The sequence below is a fragment of the Cheilinus undulatus genome, linkage group 23 (genome assembly GCF_018320785.1).
Source record: "Cheilinus undulatus linkage group 23, ASM1832078v1, whole genome shotgun sequence".
NCBI lineage: Eukaryota > Metazoa > Chordata > Actinopteri > Labriformes > Labridae > Cheilinus > Cheilinus undulatus.
The window spans coordinates 6,270,194-6,291,995 of NC_054887.1; the positions used below are offsets into that span (position 1 = coordinate 6,270,194).

The 21,802-nt window shown below is 39.9% G+C and overlaps 1 protein-coding gene across 2 annotated transcripts; it reads right to left on the reverse strand.

Annotated features, from left to right (window-relative positions):
• Positions 1 to 336: 336 nt before the first annotated feature.
• Positions 337 to 21,577, reverse strand: tmem168a (transmembrane protein 168a). Of its 2 annotated transcripts, none has more exons than XM_041781059.1 (6): positions 21,394 to 21,577; positions 18,086 to 19,046; positions 17,618 to 17,893; positions 11,763 to 11,905; positions 7,746 to 8,023; positions 337 to 1,769 (listed from the first exon to the last, which is right to left on the reverse strand). In XM_041781059.1, exons 2-6 carry the CDS (start codon positions 18,914 to 18,916, stop codon positions 1,219 to 1,221), a joined length of 2,079 nt encoding a protein of 692 aa, XP_041636993.1. In that variant the 5' UTR covers positions 18,917 to 19,046; positions 21,394 to 21,577; the 3' UTR covers positions 337 to 1,218. The 2 variants fall into 2 exon arrangements, with proteins under 2 accessions (XP_041636993.1, XP_041636994.1); XM_041781060.1 differs by lacking the exon at positions 21,394 to 21,577 and adding an exon at positions 21,254 to 21,381.
• Positions 21,578 to 21,802: the final 225 nt, after the last annotated feature.

Here is a 21,802-nt window from a genome sequence, read left to right on the forward strand (position 1 = left end):
TTACCCCAACCTGAACCTTTAGGGTTTGAGTGCCTTACTCTGACCCTCTTTGAGTTTTTCCTTAGTTTGTGGTGTGTTATTTTCAGTTTGATCCCAGTCCCCAACCCCTTTACCCTAACCCTAACCTTTGGGTTAAGGTGTCTCACTCTAACTCTCTTTGGGTTTCCCTAGTTTGTGGTGTGATACATATAAATTTATCCCACTTTGTAAATTTTCTTTTTTTATTCATAAAATTCTGCTGTGGCAAAAAATTGTGTCTTTTGTCTCTTTTTTCAACATCCTTCTCTTGGTTCCAGGCACACACACACAAAAAATAACAAAATAAAAATATTGAAATAGTTCTGTAATGGAGATATTTATTGTGTACCAACTCTGTTTTCCAACAAAATTACATGTTAAAAAATGCAAAAAAAACAGGATGGGGCACAATACTGTCTCAGCATTTGTGTCTGTTCCTTTTTAGTTCAGTCTGGAAATATAAGCATATCAAAAACAGTTTATTATCAACAGTTTAAATTTGACAAGTCAAGATCCCACAGCAAGAATGGCAGGCTGGTATTTTTGTAAGCTTGCCCCTATAACCAGCGGTTCACCGAGTTCAGCCCCACAACAGTCATTATGTCGATAATGCTGAATGGCTCTTGGAAGACACGGAGACCCTCCTTGCCCACAGTTTGAGTTAAGAGTGTGGGCTAAATCTTCTGAATATAAATAAGCAGCAAAAGAAAGGCTCTGAATATATTATGTTTAAAATAAAATGGCATTTATGTTAGAGCTCCACAATCAACTCCCAAGGCACTATGTTAAAGAAAGAAAATCAATAGTTGACCAAAAAACCTTTCTAGGGTAATAATTGTGCAGAAAGTACAAAAAAAATGTAAAAATAAAAAAAGCAAAAAAATACCACAAACTAACATGGATACAAATATTTTTTGTCTTTTTTCGTGGTCCTAAATCAAAACCAGTACTCTTACTGAGACAAAAAATGTTTCCTTTACACAAACATAATAAAAAGCTGATGTTTTGCTATGAAATCACCATGTTTAATGGATTTAAAGTGACAACAAAATCATGAGGGAATGCTGAAGGCCACATTTGAATCATAAGGAAAGTCTTGTAATGAAAATAAGGAGAGTCTCTTCTAAACAACTCATTCCCAGTTGTGCAACACAAATTGTAACATTCCAAATGTAGTGTACTCACAGGCTTCCATCGTTCTTAAGAGTGCACCAGTTTGATGCCCAGCCCAGTGTCCAGTACAGCTGGAGGAAACCAAGCTAGCTTACACCTCCTGAAACAGCGCAAACACACACTACATAACCAGAACAGATTGAGGCCGCAGCACCAGTTGGAGAGGTGCACCATGGGATACGTAGCCTTGGGAAAGTGGGTCTTCCAGTGCTTGGCCACATCACTTCCCGTGGGCAGGTGAAGTGTGTAGTCGCTCCACCGTTTTGAAACCCCGTAGGCTGCTGTGACTGTCCTTCCCTTCTCCGACCACTGGGTGTCACTGTCTGGGTTGCAGTTGAACTCCACCCATTCATGAGTGAAATCACCAAGGAAGGGGAGTTCTCCAGCCTCGGGGTCCACCCTGGTGACCGCAAGCTCGGCTCCCTGCACGGCCACGTAGACGCCCTCCATCCTGCGCACCTCCTTCACCCAGGGGAGGGAGTTTTCGGTGTCCAGGACGAGGATGAGGCGGGAGCAGTGGCCGGCGTTCTTCTCCTTCCACAGCTCAAGCAGCTGGGACAAGTGGAAGCTCTCACCTCCTGGAAATAAGCGATAAAAAAGGAAAAATGGAGGAAAGGACAGAACAGAATGATAATCAGTGTCTGAATGCTAACCAGGTGTTTTGTAGCTTTCGTCAAGGTTATTTTACTGTTCTGACTTCCTTGAATCTCTGCCCCAAACTCCCTTACAGAGATATTTAGAGGCGTTCAGAGAGCCAATTCTGGATCCGTGTTTCTTTCAAGGACATTTTGACAGGACACATGACTCTTGATGGACAGAGTAGCTTTTGAAGGGATCAAACTTGTCAACTTGCAATTGCTGGACTGTCTGTCTGTCTTACTGCTGTCAACACAACCACACAAACTGCACAAAGCTGCTTTATTTGGGATGGAAGATGGAGGGTACAAAGAGCAGAACTGTTGTACCTTAAATTATCTTTTCTGTTAACCTAAAAATGTTTTTACTGGAGGAAGATGGGAGGAAATTTTGATGCACTAGATGAAAAAATGATGCATTTTGCAGATACCAGTTTACTGTGATCAGTAGGGGTGGGAACAGCAGATGATACAATGGGGTCATCGATTAAATTTCCTTAAGGTCCAGTTCAACACAATTTTCTTAAGCGAAGGTCTGGGATTTATTTTCATCTAACCTGTGTCATGTAATTCAGCCTAGAATTCAGTCTAGTAGGCGATTTAAATAAAATATAAGCTACCTACGAACAGCTCTAGAAAAATGCTTAGTTCACATAAAAAGCTTACTTAAGAAAACCAAATAAAAGGTGAAGTTTGTGTACCTTGTCTGTCAATTCATTCCAGGCTGACATGACAGGTATAGTATACCTCCATTGAGCTTTTCAAAGTAAAAGCCCAATGGAGGTTTGTTTGTTTCTGTGGTGAGGCTACTCGCATTTTCATACGGTACTTTTATTCTGAGGTGTTTCAGGGATAGTTCTTCGGTTGTTACAGTAACATGCACAGTTGCTTCGGTGTCCTTTCTAGCTACTCGATGCAAATGATTTAAAAACATCGGATTATAAGAGATATTAACTTAAATGTGATCTCCATCTCCTTCTACGAAATAGTTGTTGTGAATTTTCATCAGATGCAGTTAGTGACCACTAGTCTTTGCAGAATCTTAGTCTGAGACTAAAAACTCAATGGCTTGCTGATGAATTGTACCTAGATGTGAGAGGGTCTCAGATGTCAGTCTTTTTAGAGTCTTTTAAGAGTTTTTGCACAGTCCTCTGGTGTAGGGCCAGCCTAACCCACCCTTTTTGCTGCATTACTGAGACTTCCCTGGCTTCTCTGTGCGTCTCTGCAGCTGTAGGCTGCTCAAACACCTGCTGTCTTTACTGGCAGGTCCTCATCTGAGTGAAGCACTTAATTGGCCAAGAAGCCTCACATGTAGCTACTTGTAAGACAAGAGAACATGTGCAGGTCAAGACAGATCACCATAAATGTAAAGAACAGGTCTGGATTGGATGGCACTTGGGTCTGGATAAGGACTGTGGTCAGCCAATTAGGGACCTTGGGGTACAGCGTATATGGTATGCTATGCAATACAAAACAATACATTGTGGTACAATTAAGTGCACCATGGAAATATATGTTTTGATTAATGCATGTGTGAGGACGGCCTAGATCAGGCCGTCCTCACAAAACTGAGTGACCATCCAAGAAGGAGACTAGTGAGAGAGGCCACCAAGACATCTATGACTACTTGAGATGGGAGAGACTCTGCATACAACAACTGTTGCCCAGGTTTTTCACCAGTCAAAGCTTCATGGGAGAGTGGCAAAGAGAAAGCCACTGTTGAGGAAAACTCAGATTAAATCTGGACTAGAGTTCACCAAAAGGCATGTGGGAGACTCCATGGTTAAGTGGAAGAAAGTTCATTGGTCTGTTGAGACCAAAACAGTGCTTGTCAGACAAGACGCTAAGTTTGTCAGGCACCAAACACACCAACCCCACTGTGAAGCCAATGGTGGCAGCATCATGCTGTGGGGATGCTTCCTGGCAGCTGGCCCTGGAAGGCTTGTAAAGGTAGAGGGTTAAACTAATGTGGCAAAATATGAAAATTCTGGAGGACAATCTCATTCAGTCAAAAGAACTACAGCTCAGGAGAGGATTTATTTTCCAGCAACACTTCTGCTGCTTTGCAAACAAAGCCTGGGTTACAGAGGACAAGAGGGTGAGTGGGCCACAGCAGTGGTCCAAAACCTGTCCCCCAAAACTTGTATCTAAGAAAAAAATGTCAGAACCCACTCTGATAAAAAGTGATACACCTCTCAAAATAAATTTCAATTGTTTCATAGAATCCAAAGAAAAATTGGTCTACTTGTTTTTCACACCAAAATACCTTTGCAGAAATAATTTAAAAAGTGTTTTATCATGATTTTCATTTATTTTTGAAAATGCAATTTTACAATAGCAGAGCAGACATAGCCTCACAAGCCATTTAAAATCTCTGCATCCCCCGGCAAGGTCCTGGACCCTAGGTTGGGAACCAATTTGCACTGTCCACTTCCACTTGAGCTGTGGTGGTTTGGAGTTCTTTTCTTTTAAATGTCAAATACTGATGTTACTATTCAAAATGTGTACCACACAAGCAAGTTAGGACAATTTTATATTGCCTTAAAGAGACTTTGTCACGACCCAAGTTACCAGCAAAATAAAAACAAACACATTAAAGATTGAGCAACACTGCAGCAGGGTCTTAACTGGAGAAATCAGTATAAATATGACTTGAAACTAGAAGTGACTACAAGTGTTTTTTTCCCCCGCTTTTTCCAGAATGAAATGTGTACAATTATCTTGTGAACACCAAGGATACACATACCGTCAGGATGGTGACACCAGGAAGTGATTATCTTGTCAATTGAGATTTTTTTCCTCGTTTGCAGCAGCAAGCAGAGATAATGTGTCAAGTATTCTATGAACAGTAGAGCCGGAGCTGACACGGTGTTAACCTGCTGTGATTCTCATTTGTGTTGAGGGAATGATGGTGTCACAGCAGACCTATCTGCAACTTCAGCACAGTCTTCACTGCTAGAACCAAACTTCTGCACAGAGTCCTTTACAGTGATATTAACTCCTTTGGCATAGTTGTATACTGACCAAATACTTTTAAGTTTTTGTGTCTGTTGTTGATTCTGAAGATATGAAGCTTAATTCTACACTGCTGATATCCATCATGCTGTCTACTGTGATGACTGAAGATGACAAATATCTTATTGATGTTTGCACAAACTGTTCTTCTAAAGGCAATGTGTCCTTCAGTATTCTAAAGGAACCCTTCTGTAGGAAGAAAAAAATCCACAGCACTGACTTTTAATACAAAAATAGACTGTTCTTCTTCAATGTCGAAGTAAGAGTAAGTGTGCTCAGTTTTTCAAATGCATTTTTTTTTCTCTGAACACATTATTTCTTATCATTAATTATACTGCCTTCCATAATAGCACTGTTTTTCACACCTGGAAGAAAAGTACCTGCTACACTGGTGATAATGTACAGCAAGGAGGTCTTAAAGCATAAACAAAGCCCTCTAACAGGGATGTGGCTCTCTGATCCAACATTTTGCTGAAGTGACTTGAATATGACTTGTTGCTTTTATGTGACTCAGATTCTGTTTAGACCTTGCATTAACACACAATAACAGCTGTAATGGGCATGCTGATCCCAGGTTGTACCTCCTAATGCTAGGTGTGGATGACAGGTGATGTGTACTGAAGATGATTTGTTATTTGACTGCTTGGACTGTATCTGAAGGGGGTCTACGGTGCCTTCATCCAGACCAGTTTGGTACTGTAGATTTTAGGGTTGTTTTCACACCTCACTCAGTTTGATTCTGAGCTGAAATTGCAACATGATTGCACTTCATGTGATTTACTTTGTTTTCCCATTGAACTTGGTCAAATGAACCAAACCAGTATCAAGCAGTTGTACATTTGTGGCGGTGTTGTCCCTAACAACCAGCCACAAATGTACAGAAAACGTAGAAGACGACAAAATGCCTCACATATTGACCAGAACAAACAGGAGAGCCATCTCCTTCCATCATATTTTCCAGCATAACAATGAAACAACACCAAATCGATGCTTCTCTTGGGATTTCTGCTTTTGCTTTGAATGAATCAGTGCTGAAGAAGGTGACTTGTCGCCATGGTTACTCAGATGCCAAGTAAAGTACCAACCTCTATTTGAGTGTATCTAATAATATAACCAGGGAAATCATTACGCTTTATGCTACTTCCTGCCTTTGGTCTAAAAGTTGGTCTTCTTTGCTTTCCCACCACACATGACCACACCAGAGTATATCTGAAAGCAAACCAAGACCCCCATTTTTAAGCAGACTAGAGTTCACTTGTGTGGTCTGCACTGGAGTTGGAACGAGCTCCAAAAAAACTGGACTATCCAGGGAAATGGATAAAGGGTGTGTTTAAAGTGGATCAAACAGCTCTGGTGTGAAAGGAACCTAAGGGTGCTTTCACACCTAAAGCCGGGTAATACACTGTGTGATTTCAAGCTGACCATACGACAGTCGTGATAGAATGTCAACTCATACTGTGCGACTGAATCGCCTACGACGCATGACCATCAAGCGTGATTTCTGTGCTCACGCTATAGAGTCTGACAGCTGTGCGTGACCTGAGTGCTCACACTGTACGAGTGAAGTCAGGACTGTGACAGAAATCCAGAGTTTCCAAAAAGTTTCACACACTGAGGGTGAAGTGTCTCTCTCTCTACCTCTCTCTATCCCACTACCTCTCTCTATACCACACACACAAACAGCATCACCATCCATGTCAGCTGCAGGTCTGCGGGTAGGAATATTTCCTGCTCGTGTGGGCTATCTCCTTTATCATAGCGGGGTCATTCTAGCTGTTGTCATGGTAATTTAGGACGCTGTCTGACAGTTTACAAAGGAAAACAATCCCCCAAAGTTGTTTATTCTGCTCACATTTCTGCTCTGACTGTGAAGTGTCTGGAGCTGTACGACCAAAATATCAAACATGCCAGAAATCCTTCTGACCAGTTGGGAGCAGGTCTTCAGGTCAGGCTGTGGTCAGCCCACGTATGCCCCTGTACACAGCACGACAAACAACACCCGATCCAACTGAAAGTCGGCTCAACTTCTTAATGACTCGTGCAACTCAAAATTCGTGGTAAAATCGGAGGAAAATCGCACAGTGTACAACCGGCATAAGTCGTTTGTTCAGGATTTTCAGACTTTTCAGTTTGAGCCAAACCTAAATTACAGGCATGAAACCTCAGACAAACAGCCAGACAACCAAGAGATGGTGTTGGTCTGGACCAAACTGAACCACAGTCCAGTTCATGCCTAGTGTGGAAGTATCAGGGGTTTAACAGAATGTCTTGCGAGATGGCAGGTTGGACTGCATTTGCAGCTGGTGTATGAAGTAGTCTAAAGTGCTTTGTTCTTGCTCCCGACACTTTAAAATTGCACGCATGATCCTCCCTCTCCTGCCTGAATCACAGCTGACATTTCCCTCCGCGTGTGCGCACTATTTCGGGCTGCACGTTACTGGTGAAGTAAGGAAAATGAATCATCTGTGAAAAAATCAGCTGTTGCTAAATACCTGTGAGTAATTACAGTGACAGGAATATAGTGTTCAGTTTCAGTCTTTGTAAAATAAGGATTGGACTGCTGTTATTCTGAATATTTCCCATGGATTGTCAGAATCTGTGTGGGATGCGGGCAGGATTAGACACCCCGGATGTGGGTGTCAGCAGGAGTGGGCTATAGTGGTCAGAAATCCATTGGGAGCAGGACCACTAGAGCAGGCTCTAGGGGCAGTCTTTGGTGTTGTTAGTTGTAGGTTTTCATCTATATTTTTTTTAATTTAATTTAATGCTTAAATTAAAGCATATTGAAGTTTGATAGAATGGTAAGCAGATGGTGGTATTGCAGTCTAATGGGCCAATCTATATTGGCATGTACCAAAAAGGTTAAAAAAGAACCAAACAAAACAAAATATGTGTATTTCTCACCAGCCAGAGCCCATGCCCCTGTGCCTTTATGCGTGTGCCCGCTGTAGAAAATCAGATAGGTGTCATGGCGAGGCCCGTCCTCTGTTCGCAGCTCCAGAAAGCTCTTTAGCTTGGTCAGCAAGGTCTCTAGCGTAACACCGCTGGTGGAGTAGTCGCAGCCGAACGTCTGGACCATGTGGTGAGAGAAGAGCCGCTGGATGTTGTTAAGCATTCCTGTAGAACGGAGGTTGAGCTGTTGGACATGCTCAGGTGGAAGGAGAGCCGGCTGGCCATCAGGGCTGAATGGAAACAAGGAATAATGAGAAAAAACATAATCTTTTTATATCTACTCAGTGAGAACTTCAATTTAGGTGACTTGTCAGAGGCAGGGGTGAGAAAGGGAGATGAATGAGTGAGGAGTTGATAGTTTGACACTCAGGGATGGAGGAGCTGTCTGCATCAGCGGGGAGACAGAGAGCAGAGGATGAGAGGAGATGGGGGGGAGAAGGATATGGAAGCAGTAGGAGCTGTGGATCACTGCTGACGGAAATGACATTAGCCTCGAGGGGTGTGAAGGGAGGCAAGAATGAAAGGCGAGTAAGAAAATGCAGAGACAGGAGGGGGGTACAGAGAGGAGAATTGAGCAGATGTGAAAGAGGAGTGAGGTTAAAGATAGCTGAGGGCAAAGAGATTTTAGAATAGTGTGTGGATGCATGTGGCACAAAGCCTTTCCTGATAATAACAACATGATGATAACACAGTCCAGACTTGCAGCTATTTATACAAACTTTGGACCTGAGCTATCTTTGCTTTTTCAGTTTTCTTTTGTAGTTGCAGATTTGATATTTCTGAGAGGAAAAAAACAAGTAAAATCTTGACGTCTTCAATGAAGATATACTCCTCTCTGACATGCTGCAACCTTTGCAAGGCTCGAATAAACTAATCTGATCTTTTCAGATACCCCAGTGCACAGAGTTGTGAAATCTTGTAGTTTTAGATTCACACCACATCCTCCCCTCTTACACTCTATCTTTCATCCTTTAAAAAAATCCTGTCCTTATCTCCAAGTTCCCTCGGAGCTCAGTCTCCTTCGCCTCTTTTACAATTCCCCCTTTCCCTCTTCTTTGCAGCCTCAGACGTCTCCTTGTGTTTCCCTAACCCTTCTTGTTTTACCTTATGCACCCCCTCTTCTCACGCCAATCGCTCTAATCTCCCTGTGGGGGGCTTGTCATTGTGAAAACATGATCTGCAGCCGATTATACACTGCTGCATTCTCATCATGCTCTCAGTCTTCCCTCTGGACTCTGCACACATGGCCTCGCGTGCAGAATGTCAACAGCTCCAAACAGACATGGGCTTGCATTCAAAACCTCACCTGGAGAGTTAAACTCCAGGAGAGCTGCTGCCCTCATGAATGCTTGAAGCTAGCTATTACCTTAAAGGTTAAATATACAGAAAATAGCCAGATTTCAAAACCTCCAAGAGGCTCCTGAAGATGGAAAAACTAATTTATAACCCATATGGAATACAAGTTCAAATCATCAAAACTAGCTCCAAAAAAATATTGGCTGACTGAAAGGGCACTGGAGAGGCAGCAGCAGCTAATGGCTAACTGCTCCAGCTGAACATCTTAGTATGCTGTGGAGGGAGCAAAGGAATGATCCCTGAAGGGCCCAAACATTAGCAGCATGTTTATGCATAGTTATTGGCCTATTTATCCAGTTGGTTTTGTGTTAACTGAGGAGGGAGTTAGAATGAGTGATCATATTTACCAGCGCCTGGGATGCCAAGGAAGGCTTTGACGTGGGGCAGAGTCAGTCCAGGGTGTTTAGATGTGTAAATGAGGAGGATTTCTCTTCTGTGTACTTTCTGATTAGTTGAATATTTAACAGTATAGTAATATACATAGACTGCCTCATGCTTAATTGGCAGGTAAACAGCTGTGACAACAGCAGGAGCTTAAATACTTCAAGATCAAAATCACAACTCCAATAAATTAACACTTAAGCTGAAACTATTAGGTGGCAGAAAGTTATTCTGCAAATATTTAGATAGCTGATTAGTTGTGGAAGTCTTTTTCTCTTACAAAAGTACTAAATTTTCACCGGCTGAATCAGAACTTTGAGGATTTGTCTTTTCATTGTGCTTTGTAATGGTGAAATAAAAATTTGGGGGTCTTTGATTATACAGTGCTTATAAAAAGTACGGATTTGGGAAAATAATCTAATTGCGAATTTTTTAACACAATGTTGTGATTGCAATTCAATATGCAATTATTTCTCAAGTTCCTCAAGTCATGCATTTTACAAAAAAACAAGCAATAATTCATTCTTTACTATACTAAGACAATATTAGATTAAACTAGGTGGAAACAATTTAAAAAATATCTAACTGTGATGATTTTTTACTAATTTTGCAAATTTGATATAAACTGTTATATTAAAGAAAATGATAATTTTTATATAATTCTTACATTTAATAAGAAAAACACACAAAAACAAAGAAAATAGGATTTGTTTTGTACACTATTCTAAAAATATGGCACTAGAATGATTCCATGATATGAAATGTATAACATCTCTGCTGCAAAAAAAGATCTAAACTGGTATTTTGACACAAATTTCAAGTTAAAAAAATATTGCACCTTCTGCAACTTGAAAATTGCAGCAGGCCATACTGCAAATTAATCTAATTTGCAATTAACTGCCCAGCCCTAAGTTTTACCCTTTTTAAATTTTATACATAAATCATTTTCAACATGATTTTGCAATTTTTGAAAAAAAAACAACAAAAAAAACAAAAAATAACTCTTTAATGTCAAAGTGAAAACAGATTTCTACAAAGTAATGCCATTCAATAAAAATATGTAATGTAAAATAAATGACTGCATAAATATTCACTGCTCATGCCTTTGCAGGTTGCATGGGGATCAGGTGTGGACAGGCTTTTTTAAGTCTAGCCTTATATTCTCTACTGGATTGAAGTTTGGGCTTTGACTCAATAACTTCAGAACATTCACTTTTATTTTACCCCAACCTTTATGAGCCCTCCATGGCCGGCTGCTGAGAAGCACCCCCACAGCATGATGCTGCCACCACCGTCTGTTGTGATGTGCAGTGTTTGGTGTCAAGTATAGTGTGGCCAAAAAGCACCACTTTGGTCTGATCAGACCAAAGAACTTTCTCCCCCTTGACCATGGAGTCTCCAACATGCCTTTAGGCAAACTCTCGTCCAGATTTAATGAGTTTTCTTCAACAGTGTCTTTCTCTTTGCCACTCTCCCATAAAGCTTTGACTGGTGAAGCAACAGTTATATGCAGAGTCTTGTAACTCCTTCAGAGTAGTCATAGGTGTCTTGGTAACCTCTTTCACTAGCCTCTGTCTTGGATGCTCACTCAATTTGTGAGGATAGCCTGATATAGGCAGATTTACACGTGCCATATTCTTTCCATTCATGATGGATTTACTGAATGTTCAGTACCTTGATCCTTTCTTTTTACCCATCCCCTGACTTATATTTTTCTATTACCTTTCCTCTGAGTTGCTTGGAGTGTTCTTTTGTCTTCATGGTGTAATTGTAGCCAGGAATATTGATCAACCAGTGACTGGACCTTCCAGACACAAGTGTCTTTTTACTACAATAACATGACACCATTTCACTAATTGTAAGACTACTAGCACCAGTTGGCTGGACCTCTATTGAATTAGGTCAGTCACTTTAAAGGGGATGAATATATAGGCAGTCACTTATTTTAATGTACATATGTTTATTAATTTGACATTACTTTAAAGAAATTTGTTTTTACTTTGACATTAAAGGGTTGAAAAAAGCCACACTGCATTGACCATGATAGACTTATAAAATCAATTCAGGTGTAAAACATCCAGGGGAGTGAATACTTTTCATAGACAATGTAATTTTATACAACTACGTGCTTAAACCATCGTTGTTTTCAACTGCTGCTAAAAGTTTTAGCTCTGTAAGCTGTCTCAAAATTGTCTGTGTCCCTAAATTCTCTGTCTCATCTCTCACTCGTACCTGCAGTAAGCTGTGGGTATGACCAGGGCGTATCCAACGCAGGTTCCCCCCAGGCAACTGCCCAGCTCATGGAACAAGCCGTGGGTCAGAGACTCGATAGGCAGCACCACAAGCAGAGAGCTGAGGAAGAGACCGTTGGAGGGCTGCAGGAGGTAAAAAAAAACAACAAAAAAAAACAAAGGTCAGAGTCACTTTTATTCTCTACTTACAGCTGGGACTGAAGCAGACAGACTTTTTTAATTTGAGGTGACAGTCACACAGTGTGGGGCTGACACACTGTTATTACAGCAGGGAAAACATGACAGAACAAACTGCATTATCTGAGAGGAGGCTTGACATTTTAACACAGTATAGAAACCTAAGTCAGGGTGATACATCAAAACACAGTATATACCTTAATGTTTTAATTCTGTAAAAACAACAAATGGTTATAAGAACACCAGAGTTAAAAACTTTGATATGATTCTAGTTGAAATAAAACAAAACTGAAACCTGTTTGATACTACAACAACAGAAGAAGAAGCCCTAGAGCCCACTTTGTGGTAATCTTTTCTTTTTACTTATCAAAAATTTCATATAAGACTACCTTGAAACCTTAGCACCAAATGATGCCAATGCATTTCAGCAATTTAGACAGTGCCCTCTCTCTTTCTTTTGGTAAAACAGTCTAAAAGTAGAAAATGTTGACCTCAGTGTAGGGAAATATTGCTGGTGTATGTTCTTGTCTGAAACTGTCCAATTTACACAAAAACATTGTCAACATTTCTGAAAATTGAGGTAGTAAAAAGTGTAAATCCTCACAACTGTTTCAAAATGATAAAATCTCCATCATTTTAATGATCAGTGTTATCAAAAAGTACAGAAATGTAATTATATTCATTCATATTTTTCAACAAAGAGAGAGGGCAATGTCTAAATTGCATAAATAAGTTGCCAACATTCAGAAAAGTGGGAGGAACTGGCAAAAAGCAACAGTTTAGCTAGCCTTGCGATGCCAAAGAATTGGCCTGATTCCATGTTTGTCATCTAGCAGAGTCATTTTTCAAATCCAATCTGAAACGATCGTGCCAGATCTGAGAAGGGCCGACCATCAGTATCATTTGAGGGGAACCAGGGTGGCAGCTAGGGGCGGGGTTTAGTTTTACAGCAAGCTGGTAAACAATGGCTGCTGCCTGTGATGCAATTAGCTTGGATGTAGCTGTAGTGGCAATTTTATCAGAACTGAAAGACATTTTTTTAACTAAAAGAAGAGCAAATATCCATATTGAAAGCTCTTCTTGGGGAAACAGATATTTTTGCATTTCTCCTGACTGGCTTTGGTATGAGTTTGATTCAACAACTGTCTCCACTGATGGTTAACAACTATAGCAGCTTCTTGCCAAGCTTGTGTTGCGTAGTTTACTTATCAGTGCCATGCTTGCCTCCTACATCATATGCTTTGTTGCTCTGATTGGCCCATAGGTAATGTGACAGACAGAACATTTGTCCAATCAGCCTCCAAGATGATTTTCAAAGGTTCTGCCCTTAACAATCACAATTGTTGTCGGTTACCTAGACCGATGGTTCTCAACTGGTCAAGCCTCAGGACCCACCATCTACTCTTAATTGAGAAATTCCGACCCAAGTTTATGATATTTTTTGGCCAATTAGATTAATTTGATGAAAAAAAGGACCATTTAGACCTTGTACAGTACAAGACGTGACAAATCAAAGAGACAGGACAAAAAAAGACTGTTTTACAGGAGTTTCATGGGCTTTCTGGTGCAACTTTTGCTCCCAGGAAAATATTCTGAGCCCCTGAAAATGGATCTGCAACCCACATTTGGGTCCCAACCCACCAGTTGAGAACCACTGGCACAGACTGATGTGAAGTTTTTAACATGTTAAGGATATATGGAACAGTCCATCTGGCATATCATACTAGGGTTTTGCAGGATTTTCTTTGCAACTATCAATAATAAAAAACAAGAAAATTATCCATATTGTGTATTTAGGACTTCTACTTTTGCTATATGACATCAAACAGGTATCGATATCATTGATTCTTACAAACATAAATGCTTCTCAAATAAATAAATAAATTTAATGATTATTCCTCATCTACACCAAACTTTTCAGGTCGATTATCTTGTACTTAATAATCATATAAGTGTTAGTGACTCTTACTGTTTACAATCTTTTTACTGAGCATTAGGCCTAAAGCCAACTTTTTCCAAATAACAATTGACTATAGCTTCATAAACAATACTGTTCTCCTGTGCATGTTTTGAAAATATATCAATGTATCATGGCTATATAGCCATGCCTTCTGTATACCAGTACCTTTAACCTCCTAAGACCTGAGCTTTTGTTTGGAATTAATTTTTAGTTTCCTCCACTTACTTGGTATAGTTAGGACCTGATAAGTTTGAAAAGCTCAGCCTTGCCTTTTAAGAGGAATTAATTCAGACTGTAAATGATATTGAATATCAACACCAATTCCCTAACATTCCAAAGAAACTACCAAAATTTCTGTGAAAAATTCCAAATCATATTTCTAAAAGTTTCCATAAAAAGTACCCCAAATTACCCCCCAAAATTTTTCCTCAAATGTTTCAACTAAACTTCATAAAGCCTACATTTTGATTAAAGATTCCATCTAAATTCCAGAAAATAAAAAAAAAATCCCCAAAATTCCAAAGCAACTTCACCAAAACAAATATATTCCCAAGTTTCTGTGAAAAACAACGGAAAATTCCCCCGCACATAAGAAATTCTTCAGAAAATCCCATTACATTCTAGAAATATCAAAGGATATCCTGCCTCCCAATTCCCAATCAAATTACCAAAATTAAAAAAACTATTTTCCTAAGTTTCCTTGAGCATACCTAAAATTTTCAAAGCAAACTGTTCCCAAAAAAAGAAATAAAATCCCTCCTTAAAATACAAATTCATTTCCCAAACTAACACAAAACTGACAAATCCTCAAACATAAAAAAATCCTAAATTTTCTTGCAAATACTCATAAATTTCACTGCAATAAAATGAACAGTAAAACTCTCAAAGTTTACAAAATAATAAACAAAATATACAGAAAAAATCATTAAAACTTCTAAGAAACAATCCCAAAGTTATCCACGGAAATCCCTGAAATTTTCATTGCAGATTCTCCCAGTATTTCAAGTTTATTACTTATAATTCAAAAGGCATTAAGGACAACTTATCTTTAAAATTCTAATAGTAGAAAGTATTACTGTGGTATGTTGTGGGAAGCCAGAATGTAATGTACTCAAATGTGCATGTAGGGTCTTAGGAGGTTAAAGTTGAGGAAAGTTTGCAGACATAACTGTTAGAACTTTTTTCACTTAAAGGTGGCTTTTTCAGATCTGACTGCCTGAAAGACAGTTGCGCTGAACATAATTGCACAAAAAACAACGTCCACCCACACAATGTAGACCCCAGGCTGCAAAGCAATGTATGACTTTAAGTGTAATCAGATTTGTGAGTCACTGTAATGGACTGCAATGCAATTTAAGCATCTTTTAAAACCCACTTTCATGCTCTTAGTATGGCTTTGTATCAGTGAACACTCGTCAATACCATCACAGTTAAGTGTAGCCAGTGCAGAAAGTACTGACCTGCTAGGACATGCCTGAGTTAAAAAATATGATTTACTCATTCAAATATCTTTTATGGCATTATTTACCTTGAATAGAGAAAAAAGATTCTCACATGGCTGAATACACCTAGTATTAAGAGCAAGTAAGTTATTATCCAGTATAGAGTCAGACTCTGCAATAGAATACACTCCAGTTGTGACTCTCAGAAACTGAGAAGAGATTTTCAGTAGTCCACCTGAAGTTGCTAATGTGCCAATCTGCAAAGGAAAGGAGCAGTTTAAAGACAACACAACTGTACAATTTTAAGGTAATTTCCATATAACTACACTAAGGTATAATTTTTATATATGAAATGCTAAAATGTTTATAACTGATTTTATACATGTCATCAATGGCATTGTTTGTAATTGATGTTAAGTATTCACTCCCTTTAATGTTTAACTCCTTAATTGACTTTTGGTCAATATATTTTTACTTATGTGAAAAAAAAAAACAAAAAACAAAACAAACCCTCTTCAATGTCAAAGTGAAAACAGATTTCCACAAAGTAAGTTCAGTTAAATAAAAATATGTAAAATATGCTAAATATTCACCCCTTTTAATTGAATAACTTGATTTAACAGAGGTCCAGCCAATTGGTGCTAGTAGTTTCACAAATACTGAATGTGTCTCAAGTGATTGTTGTATAAAGACAAATGTGTCTGGAAGGTCCAGTCACTGGTTGATCAGTATTCCTGGCTACATTACACAAAAGAACACTCCAAGAAAATGTTATTTAAAATTAGAAGTCAGGGGTTGGATAAAAATCATTTCCAAGGCACTGAACATTCCCCAGAGTTTAGTTAAATCGATCATCAAGAAATGGAAGGTATATGGCAATTGTGTAAATTGGCCTAGATCAGGCCATCCTCACAAACTGAGTGAGCGTGCAAGCAGCAGAGTAGTGAGAGAGGCCACCAAGACACCTATGACTACTCTGAAGGAGTTACAATGGAGATAGGACAGATTGCATACAACTGTTGCCCAGTCAAAGCTTAATGGTAGAGTGGCAAAGAGAAAGTCACTGTTGAAGAAAACTGAGATTAAATCTGAACTAGAGTTCACCGAAAGGCATGTGGGAGGTTCCATGGTCAAAGTGGAGAAAGTTCTTTGGTCAGATGAGGCCAAAATGGTGCTTTTTGGCCATCAGACAAGACGCTATGTTTGGAGGACACCACATCACCACAAACACCATCCCCACTGTGAAGCATGGTGGTGGCAGCATCATGCTGTGGGGAGGCTTCTTTGCAGCCAAACCTGGAAGGCTTGTTAACGCAGAGAGTAACATGAATACGGTGAAATCCTGGAGGACAATCTTCTTTAGTCTGCAAAGAAGAATGGAGTGAAATTGCAGGGATCCAAATGTGCACGCCTGATTGAGAACTATCCACACAGGCTCAGTGCTGTGATTGCAGCCTTGAAGGGGGGGGATATTTATACAGTGACAAATTTTGCATCACATCTTTTTTAATTGATATAACTTTGTAGAGATTTGTTTTCACTTTGACACTGAAGATGATTTTTTTGTGATTTTTTTTGTCAAAAAAAGGCAAATTAAATGTACCATGATTGCTTAATAAAATCAATACAAGGGTAAAACATCTAAGGGGTGAATACTTTTTATAGGCCCTTTATTATCATTGTTGTTACTGTTTGTCATTGATTTTAATGCTTTTCTTGTTGGTTATTTGTGATTTTTTTTTTATATGTCTTATTGTTTATATTTTTGTAGATTAAAGATACCGATAATATCATATCATGTCTTAAAGCACAGATAAGACATAACATGTGTGCATAAAGAAGTTTACCACTTAATTCCTCTTGTTTTGGTGAAAACGGCTCCCACTTTCACTTTCTAATTTGCAACTACTAGCATCAAGAATGTGCCGATCTCAAATTAGAAGACGAGCCCATGAGACACTTAAAGGTAAATGTCTAATAAGGCTAAATAAGTTATTGCTGCTCTTTATCCAAGTAGATAGGGGTATTAAAGTGCTAATTAAATTGGTTTCGCATGAGAGCAGAAGTGGCTCAGCTGTGGGAGCAGCTTCAAACGACATACTGCCACTAAGATCCTGTTCAGAGTTTATAACATGGGTGGATGATGTTTATTTAATCTCTGCCTGAAACTCAACATACTACAGATTTAAGGGAGAAACTAGAGTTTAGCCTGAGTTATTTCAAAAGATCCTGATATGACAAAACTTTGTGTTATACCTGCCAGGACACAGCCCCCAGTACAACCGTGGACAGCATACTAAAAAACACCAGACGCTCTGAAATGAGGCAGAAGTGCCGAATCCCCCTCGAGGCCATGACTTGGTTGAGACTCCTGCTACTGGACCGTTGAGCCCGCCAGGTCTTCTGACACTCAGTCAACTTTGTGTGGAAGCCCCATATTGTTATCACCAGAATAATGTGGCAGATGGACCAGAACAGGCCAAACAAGCAGAAGCCAGGGATCACCAGATACCAAAGCTCCAAGTGGCCCAGCTATGGAAGGCAAGAGAAAAGAGTCAGAAAACCAGTCTTTAATTACGTAATCAAGCCACACAATTATTATTAAAAGCTGTTTCGTAATAGTTAAATTTAGCGAGGATTGCCTGAGTGTTAAAGTCACAAACAAGCCCTGAAGACTCACAGAACTGATATTTTTTCTCACAATTAACAAACTGTTGATTGTACCTTCAAGGCAGCCAGCACAAAAAAAGACAGCTCCACCAGGCATAAAGGCAGCAGGGACAGCCTCCTCCACACCTTCCCCATGGAGAGCACGGGTATCCATCGCTCGCTGGACCCAAGCCCACTAAAGTATACATCCAACACAGGCTCACACAGCAGCCTCCCGAGGTAGCACCCCAATGCATACGGGTTAGCTGTGATCCCAAGGGCCTGGAAAAACACAAGGGACGTAACCAAGGCGAAACTGACCAGGTTGGGCAAAGCAAGGAGGGATTTCATCCTCAGGTCCACAATGAGAGCCCCCAGTGCAACTACCAAGCCTATTATGGCCACTGATTTGTGCAGAAGCATTGTAGTGCTGGCAATGCCAAACCCAAGGAGTTCCAGTAGCTCAGATGAAGTTAGCAAGGTGGGTTTGTAGCGAATGGAGCTGCATATTCGCTCAGTAAAAGCCCATACTGTTTTCATAATAACGCTAGCTAAAAGGAGATAGTTAGCGACCAGTTCTTTGACATTTAAGTTCAAGGCAGGGCTGTTGAGGAAGCACAGTAGGCCGACCAAGAAGCCGAACCACAAATGGAACAAACTGAGACTGGCTTTCTCCATGGCAAAGTAGTAATGGAGGATGCTGGCTATCCCGAGGACAAAGAGGCCAAGGATGAAGATGACCAGGATCATTGGCTCATCCGTCACCTCCCAGCGGACGTACATGCCCACGCATACCGCCACGAGGAGGTTGATGCTGGACAGGTAACCAAGGCACTTCACTGATGTAAACATGTCCACCTCTTTGGGTCCGTCGACCGTCAGCTCTTCCTCTTCCTCCTGAGCCATGGCTGACTTGAAAACTTATGGATCCAATACAATTGAAGCCTCTAACACTCAGTTTACAGAGTCATCTTTGGTATAGAGTCAGGGTAGATGGAGGTCTTTGCCTCTTGGGGATATCGTCCAAGATCAGCCCCTGTAAAATACAAAATAAACAAGTGTTAGATAACATTTATAGGCTAAGTATTCAATTTGATTTCTTTTTAGGCAGATATGCAGCACTAACTTCGATACACAGCGTTTGGGAAAGGGCAGAGCCTTTGAAAAAAAACTCGGAGGGTGATTGGATAAACGTTCTGTCTGTCACATCTTTACGGGCCAATCAGAGCAACAAAACATGTGACACCGTAGCCCCAAACCGAGGTACGCTGCTACCGAGAAATAAACTCCATAGAGAGTTGTATAACGTGAACCATGGCGACTGTAGACATGTCAGTACACAACTTTTGACGTTTTTGAAAAGAAAACTACTCAATGCTGTTCATTGTGCTTCTTTTAACAAAGAAATGTTTTTAAGTTCTGATAAAACTGGCGCTTTAGCAGCATCCACGCCAATGTCTTCCACCATAATTGCACTGGCCTCTTGCTGCTGCTTGCATATGACACAACTCTGCCCTGACTCAAAGTACTGCCCCTCGACGCTGATTGGTCCTGTCACTTTCTAACCCAAACTGCTCAGGCAGGAGCGTTGCAAGGTGGATTCACCAGTGAGAAACACAGAAATGGGCGTATCCATCTGCTTTGCAAGGTTAATTTCACAGTAAAACAGGGTAAAATAAAAGGTATCAGTGCATGTCCAATAAGGACTTCAGGACTGTTGCCACCATTTTTTCATTCAGACACCTAGTCGTGACCCACTGAAAGCTGTTCTGCAACCCACTTTTGGGTCCTGACCCACCAGTTGAGAACCCCTGATTTAGATAACACAGCCCTATTTGCGGTTCAAGCTGGCTTCACTCTCAGGGCAATCACTGCTTCCGTTAGTAACAGCGGTGTTGTAGTCAACCAAACCCCAGATGATATCAGAATATTTTAATTTATACCTGTGTGATATAAAACTTTCATATGATATAACAATTCTTTTCATTCAGATTAAAAAATAATCAATTTTCTCTACATTTGGGTTGAACAAGCATGGTCAGCTCTTAAGATGTCAACAAAAAAGCATGTTTTGTCTCTTAAAAGAAGCATCACGTTAAAAGGAAGAGGCCTGAAACTCCCCAGGACTGAGACCAGAGTGGCTGTGATACTTCAGGTAACTGTTGTTGTTAATGTAGGCACATTATAAGTAGACACTGATATACCTGTTTACAGTGGAGATAAACTTCTCTCTTCTGATAACAATGAGATTTCAAAGGGATTTAAGAAAGCCTGAAATGTCCTTGAGCCTATAAAACAAATTATTTCTACTATTATACTATTTCTAATCTGAATTGCCAGCATTTCAACTGTAATTCTTATATTTTAGAGGGCTTGATGAGCTCCTGCCTTACAGCCTCCAGGCCTGCATTAGATTGATTATTTTAGTCCCCAAATACGTCGATTGATAATATCTCATGTAAAGTATTTCTTTTGTGTGTTCGATTTCAGCGCTTAAAACACACTAACGCATACTCCAGCTTTAAACCAGTTAGATTATTCAGGGTAAAACCCTGGAGTTAAACACACTGACCCTGCCTAAGTCCAGTGCTTTAAAGAGGACTGCCATGTACAGTATAAGGCAATGTTTACCTGAAATAAGCTGTCAATACATTTGGTTCAATGAGATATCTTTTAAAATGTAACTGAGTGCAGCCATTAAAAAAGAAAGAATTCTTGCTTTCTTGTAGCATCATGTGCTTGATTAAATGAATGTGATGGAATTTAGACAGTGTAGAAAAATCTAGTAATAATACTTATAATGTAAACAAATGTTCACCAAGGTTTCAGACTCTATGAAATGTTTAGCTCTGGGTTTGCTATGATTGTGGTTTACTTCATTTTAGCGTATTTCAGTACTTTTTCTGTATTTGATGTATGTTTTTCTTGTTTCTTTGTGTGAACCCATTAGGAAAAGTTGTTTGAACTAATGGGGATCCAATGTAAATATAGCCGTAAATAAATCAAACTCTCAACAGGAGGATAAAGTGGAGAGCAAATGGACCAGCCACAGTGTTGATTTTCTTATACTACTAAGATTAAAACACCACTATTAAACAGTTAACAGGAGCGCAATAGTCTCGTCAAACATATCAAACATGTCGTTAACATACAAACAGGCTACGTTAGTGTAACTGCAGCCGTTTGTGACGATGTGGCACTGCACCCGGAAAGTTTGCTAACTTCAATAGCGCCTCTGCTTACTTTTCGATGTCGTTCCCTCACGTTTTAGTACATCCTCTTTCACCACAGAGCAAACGCTTACACTTCTCGCATTATATTAACGTTAATACTGTTCAAAAAAATGCTGCAGCTAACATATTTTACAATAAAATGTAGCTTACATGTTGTTTATTTGGATGACAGCGGCTACGCTTCCGGATTCAAAAGTACGGTATCTCGCGGGGGTCAAAAGAGTAAGGAACTCGCTTTTCAGGAACGAGTGTAACGTCAGACGAACAGAGCGTGAACGCAGAAAGGTTGAAACGTCGAGGGAAACATATATTTCTGATGAGGTTTTGTGAATGTATGAATTCTTCTTTAGTGATTTCAAGAAGTGAGAAAAATGTTGAACTTGGGAGGAGTTTAGCTTGATATTTCCGGGATAAAAGACAGCCTATGAATCATCGAGGCTGACTGGCTGCTCAATATAACTGAAGTGTAAGATTGCAAAACAAAGTTCAGTGCACTTGGAGAACAGGGGGAAATAGTTTCCATTTTATAAAGAGGAAACCAAGCCCTCAAAACATAAAA

Excerpts from the sequence above, each read along its gene's own strand:
- tmem168a (XM_041781059.1), bottom strand. The coding sequence starts at position 18,916 with ATGGCTCAGGAGGAAGAGGAAGAGCTGACGGTCGACGGACCCAAAGAG. Across the intron at positions 8,024-11,762 it reads ATACCCACAGCTTACTGCAG|CCCTGATGGCCAGCCGGCTC; the intron begins GTACGAGTGAGA and ends GTTTCCATTCAG. Across the intron at positions 1,770-7,745 it reads AGGGGCATGGGCTCTGGCTG|GAGGTGAGAGCTTCCACTTG; the intron begins GTGAGAAATACA and ends GCTTATTTCCAG.